Below are 6,377 nucleotides of genomic sequence, written 5' to 3' on the forward strand. Positions count from 1 at the left end.
GCCCACCCGGAGCGAGTCGTTCAGTTCACCGCGAACAGCGATCCGAAGCGCTCTCTCAGTCCGCCCGGAGCGAGTCGTTCAGTTCACCGCGAACAGCGAAAAAACCCCGATACAGTATCCCCGCCCCCTCGACAGGTGTCAACATGTCCAGCCTTGGGATGGTCCGGCGTGAACACAACCAGGGGGACGTCAGTAGCCGTCGCTTAGTCTTAGCGACGAAGGGCACCGTCCAGGGGACAAGTAAGGAGGACCTGCCACTCAAGCTGGCAATTCGTGGACTGCCGGCGAACACCGCGCCGGAACATATCAAGAAGGACCTGCGGGAGAAGGGGTTCCTCCCAATTCTTGTGAAAGAAGTCAGAACACGAGTGGGGCGGGGAGCCTCCATCTACCATGCGCAGGTGCATCGCTCCGCCGAGACCATCCCCGCCATTTACCAAGTAACCTCGCTCCTGGGCGTGTGCGGCATCAAAGTGGAAGCGTGGTGCGGACGTCCAGGACCAGCCCAGTGTCAGCGATGCCAGGCCTTTTGGCACAGCTCCGAGTCCTGTTACAGCCCACAGCGCTGCGTCTACTGCGGTGGATGGCACGCCTCTCGCGACTGCCCGCGCGATTACTCACCGACATGCGTTAACTGCGGAGGACCCCACCCTGCAAATAGCGCCACGTGCCCGGAATGGCGGAAGGCGGCGAGTTGTAGGACGCCGGGAGACGCGCCACGAACCAGAGCGTGTGACCTGAACCATCACGGGGCGACCCCCATCGGCGCTACCTACAGCACAGTGGAAAACGGCAACGCTCCTAACTCCCTCATGGCGGTGGCCAACGATGGGACGAGCTCGTCTAATAAAAGGCGTAGAAAACGCGGCAGGAAGAAGACAGCCTCCAAGCCAGAGCCACGGTGACTGAGCCGATGACAACGGCACAACCCAGCGCCGCGCTGGCTGTTCGCGCAAGAGCAGCGCTATGACAATCCTGTACGTTCCTACTGACACTTACCGAGAGAGAGGCACATCGAGCGCACGCGTCTGCATCGACTTAAATAAAATTTACTTAAACCTACGTAGTGTCCGACTAAGTTTCGGTTTCGACCAGTTTCGACACAAAAATCATGTTTCGGTCAAAGGTTCGGTTTCGGCCAAAAAACAGCTGAACCTTTCGGTCGCGCCGAAACTCACATCGTACTTTCGGGTGGCGTTCGGCTAACGTCGGGTGTGCTCGGAGCAGCTGGAAATGGCGTCTCTCGTCTGAGTCCGCCGGCCGTTGAATGACTTTGCTTATTATTTAAAATATTATATAGAACAAAAAGATTCCTATAGTAATAAGTAAATTTGAATTAGCCTTTCGAGACTGGCTGATTGTGATTATAAAAATGAAAAGTCAAAATACACCTTATCGTACTTTGTTAATAATCTTGTTTTATTTTATATACCATCTACAACTGACGGGTCGCTGCCTCAGTATTATGTTGCCCCCACATTGGCTGTTAGAAATGTCATAAGTATAAAGTTATAAACCACGATAACATTGTCTAACACTTTATAACTTTTATTACAACTTGTTACATGTTTTAAAAGCTCCCATATTGATACATAAATTTTATATAACACCATATATTCTATACCATGTGTTATCATGTTATATAATTCACATTATAAAAGTTATATAACATGATAACAATGTAGGTATAAAATTTGTTACAATTTGTTATACAATGTTATAAAACAAATGTTTTATAACGTTATATAACACTCTTATAATAGCCAATGTGGGAGCACCATTACAATTAATGTTACATTTTCACATTTTATAATTTAATTAAGACCCAGTGTCACTACGACGGTGTTATAATTTCAATTCAATAAATGTGAAACGTAAAATTCTGTAATACTTATTAGCCAGCAACATGTTTCATTTCATTATTCAATATCTTGGTGACTCGGGCTAAAACTCAGTACCAAGCGTTTGCCCAGAGATAAGACCAAGCTAGATCGATTTTTCATCCCCGAAAACCCCAACATACGAAATTTCATCGAAATCGTTGGAGCCGTTTCTGAGATCCCCGAAAGTATATATATTATTATAAATGCGAAAGTTAGTAAGTCTGTTTGTTTGTTTGTTAATTCATCACGTCTAAACCGCTGAACCGATTTAGATGAAATTCGGTATACTGATTGATTGCGTCCCGGGGTTTTAATCCCGGAAAATTGCAGTTTCCGCGGGATAGTGAAAACCGAATTCTACGCGGACGGAGTCACGGGTAACGGCTAGTCACGTTTATAAAAGGTTCGGTTTCGGTTTCGACCCAAACTATAATCAGAACCGAACCATCGGTTTCGGCAAAAAGACATGTTTCAGTTGGACACTACCCGGGCCTAACCCTTATATTCTTTTCCGAGAGCCTGAAGTAGATATATTCAGAGGGACTTTCTTACTGAGAGGGAGGGATCTTAAATCTTTCAACAGGATAATTAAGATCGAACTTCACTTTAGGTTAGTTCATTGGATCATTAATTGGTAAATGGATTTCTTATTATTATTATGAATTATCCTGTCTTCGTCTAACTATACGAGATTTAATTTTTGACTGTAGATGTTTAGAGATGTCAATGTTGAAAATTCAATATAATATATACGTAAATAATACCTACACCATATAACTATAATCAACGAAATGTATTTTAATATAATCCATATTCAAGCTTGACAGTCTTAGGGATGGGTAAAAAATATTTTAAAATACTCACTAGGTACATGTCGATAATTTTTCTTTACGATAATGATAGTCTAATACTTAAATTAAATGTGTTTATTTTGTAAAACAATACTAATTAAAAAACGAATATGTATCAATATTTTTAATTTTCATCAATAAAAATAACTTTAATGAAACACAATATATCTTAACTTTATTAATTTTTAGAAATATGTCTCGTAATATATTACTAAATATAAATAATAAATTTAGTAATATCCTACAGTTTATTACTAAATTTTTTATTAATATGTCTCGTAAATATATTACAAAAATTTTAGTAAAAGAATTTGTAATATAGTATGAGACATATTTCTAAAAAATAATAAAGCTAAGATATATTGGGTTTAATTAGTGTTTTTTTATTTATAAAAATTAAAAATGTTAATACATATTCATTTTGTAATTAGTCCTGTTTTACAAAATAAACACGTTTAATTTAAGTCTTAGACTGTCATTATGGTAAAGAAAATTTATCGACATTTAGACAGTATTTTAAAATATTTTTTACCCATCCCTAAGACTGTCAAGCTACCAAATTGCACCTCCGATAACGGGGTCTAGTTATAATTATTTGTAGTTGTTCCGCGTGGGAACTACGGCCCAAGCCCTCTCTTTCTGAGAGGAGGCCTGTGCCCAGCAGTGGGACGTTTATAGGCTGAGATGATGATGATGGTTTGTAGTATAACTATTTAGTATATGTAATTTTGTTTTAAACTTTGTGTGTGGTATACTATAGTATGTGCAGAAAATTCGATGTTCAGGGTTTTCATCGAACTATTGGGGACCATGGGTACTTTAGGATAATGCAGCCTCACTAAATATGGACTAGACGGCTATGACCACTAAATACAGTAGACAAACTACTATTCAGCTGGTATTTTTGAGTAGCTTTAGGTTCCTTTGTCCACGGGTTAGATCATAGGAACTTATTCAAGCAAAGAATAATGTAATGTAGATAAAAATGGCTGTAAGCAGGAATTCATATGTGCATACATAGGTACTTTTTAAACTAACAGGTAGCAATAAAAAATTAAAAATAATAAAAAACTTTAAAAAAGTGTATTTCAACTCTAAACATGATTACAAATAACTAAGGCAATTTAACTCTAAAAATCACTCACGATACTAAAGTTCTGTATTTGTCGACTAATCGTTTAATGACTTCGAGTTCGAGGACAAGCGAGGGGCAAAATTCTATCAAACGCTTAAGAGGTTCATATCGCTGCAGTGCAGTTGAGTTTCCGACTACTAAGAGTTTGTGCTTGGCCCGGGTTACTCCAACCGCTAAGCGACGTTGGTCGTTTAGTACTTCTCCTTCCTGAAAATAACAAGTTAGAATTATTAAAAATGAACCAAACGCGCACAGGCACAGCAATGTTTCGATTACAATGTGTTAATACACTGTAGGAAACAGGGTGTTTTTCTTTTACCAAAAACAATACTTCGTTTCTACAGTACATTGTTGTAGAGACTAGAAAGTAAATAAGCAATAGATGAATTCGCATAAGCATAGCCTTATACGGCATTTAAACATGACGTACTAAGATAACGGTACAAATATTTATTAGGTGTCCTGAAAACATGTGAAATAATACAGATAATTGCGCAATACTTTAATGAAATTATAGAAAGATTCAAATGATAAGGAGTTATTGATCAAAACACAGGGGTATCGTTATCGTTATTCGTCATCGGGATATTCCGAAATAAAACAAAACATATTGGACGTAATATTAAAGATGAACAATACTTTACAGTAGACGTAAACAGTAAAGTAGTAGTAGTAGTTGCTTATTAACGGATTTAAAAAATTGAGGTTATTATTTACACTAAAAAGCGTGAAAAACACAAAATTTAACCAAGTAAAAGAAAACATGACAATAATTTTCTACCAGTTTGGAGTTGATGCCACAATACGAGCCAGCAGGAGTGGACCTATAGTCGTCTACCTCACCTACATACCATATATTGGGCTTCAAGCACTCCTGCTGGCTCGTGCTGAGGCACTAACTTCAAACTGGTAGTAAATTCATCATCATCATGTCATCATGGGTTCGCACATCTGAATCTTTCGGAATACAGTTGCGAAATCACATTTGACATTTCAGTGAAGGAAAACGTAAAGAAAACTGCATTCTCCAACACCGTAATCTAATGGTGAGTGTGATGTTCTGAATTAACACTAGGCCTGTGTGGGGAAAAAAGCCTAAGTCCTCTCGTTCAGAGAGGAGACCTGTGCCCAGTGTGACGTACAAAGGCCGTTATAGATTATGAAGACTAACATTCGTTACTGACCTTTACTTTCTTGTCATTGGCGGCATCATCGCGTTTAGTGCAAGAGTAGATGATGACGGACTTGTCCCGACCCTGAAACTGGTCGACAGTGCTGACCTCCACCGCCTGCTTTAACAGAGCCCTGCGCAGGAGCGCCACTTGGTCGCGGAACGGCGATATGACGCCTATGTCTGACGCGAGGACTCCACCCTGCAGAAACAATACATTTATCAAACAGTGAATTAATTTTCCAATTCGATCGATTCTAATTTTTTTTCTGGTGCAAAATGTAGTTTTATACTCTCTTAAGGGGTCCAAACAACATACCAAAATGCAAGTTTACATTACGTTTAGTTTTTCATGTAAAATTTTACCTACTGCCCTACTTATTACCTACTCATAGTCAAAATACCCACCAACGGGACTTATCACGCTAACACACACGAGTAATATTTACCTTGACGTTTCGGCAACATTACAGTGGCCGTGGTCACGAGTAAGTGTGGGGTGTCAAGTCTGCCTAGCAGTGCGAGTCCTTCGAACTACCCGCACTTGATCACCAATAGTATCGGCACTCGTATCACGAACTACCCGCACTTGGTCATTTTTATTTGCCACCCCAACGTCGAGGTAAATATTACTCGTGTGTTAGCGTGGTATTTTGACTATGAGTGAAAATCACGAAAGTTTAAAACTACTTATTACTATTAAGAATAAATAACTAATGTGACATTGCGTATATGTAAGTAAATCCCATGCATGTCAATGCAATAGTAATTAAAGTATTTAAAAATAAACGGTGTTACATATTTTTTACAACTTCAACTTATTATAATGCCGGCAGAACACGTTACAGTTTTACGAATATCTTCCAAAAACTTACTTCTGTCAAAGCATCCACCAACGCCAAAACGATGCAAGCTTCATCCGGATTCACACACGTTTTGCTTGTTTCCAGTTTGGCCGTAGCTTTCATATCAAGAAACAAAGCCGCATTTTCAGCTTCTGCACCGCAGGCTTTCAATAACCATGGCTCCGTCGTAAAATGGGATAATTTCTAGAAAAAAGTAATGTTGGTAAACAATAATAATATATTCGTCCGTACTCGGTATCTTTTGGATTATTTCCCAAACGCGAGCTCGCATGCCAGACTAAGAGCTTGTTTACACTAGCGTTTTTGCCGGCGTTTTGAGCGGGAACGCGGCGCACACGCGGCGTGCACGCGGCGAGCACGCTGCGGTATCTCCGCGCATGGGCGCGACGGCGTACTGTCATATACGGTTGGCGTCAACGCGGCGGCACGCTGCCGGTAAATAATCGCGGAGATACCGCAGCGAGCATGCCA

General features: G+C 40.2%; 1 protein-coding gene across 1 annotated transcript; it reads right to left on the reverse strand.

The window, feature by feature from the left end:
- Positions 1 to 3,795: 3,795 nt before the first annotated feature.
- On the reverse strand, positions 3,796 to 6,087 carry LOC141431205 (DNA replication ATP-dependent helicase/nuclease DNA2-like). The gene is made up of 3 exons (XM_074092272.1): positions 5,916 to 6,087; positions 5,054 to 5,242; positions 3,796 to 4,076 (listed from the first exon to the last, which is right to left on the reverse strand). Exons 1-3 carry the CDS (start codon positions 6,006 to 6,008, stop codon positions 3,876 to 3,878), a joined length of 483 nt encoding a protein of 160 aa, XP_073948373.1. The 5' UTR covers positions 6,009 to 6,087; the 3' UTR covers positions 3,796 to 3,875.
- Between the last annotated feature and the right edge of the window lie 290 nt (positions 6,088 to 6,377).

The sequence above is a fragment of the Choristoneura fumiferana genome, chromosome 9, assembly GCF_025370935.1.
Source record: "Choristoneura fumiferana chromosome 9, NRCan_CFum_1, whole genome shotgun sequence".
In the NCBI taxonomy this organism is placed as follows: domain Eukaryota; kingdom Metazoa; phylum Arthropoda; class Insecta; order Lepidoptera; family Tortricidae; genus Choristoneura; species Choristoneura fumiferana.

Excerpts from the sequence above, each read along its gene's own strand:
- LOC141431205 (XM_074092272.1), bottom strand. The coding sequence starts at position 6,008 with ATGAAAGCTACGGCCAAACTGGAAACAAGCAAAACGTGTGTGAATCCG. Across the intron at positions 5,243-5,915 it reads TGGTGGATGCTTTGACAGAA|GGTGGAGTCCTCGCGTCAGA; the intron begins GTAAGTTTTTGG and ends TTGTTTCTGCAG. Across the intron at positions 4,077-5,053 it reads CCAATGACAAGAAAGTAAAG|GAAGGAGAAGTACTAAACGA; the intron begins GTCAGTAACGAA and ends TGTTATTTTCAG.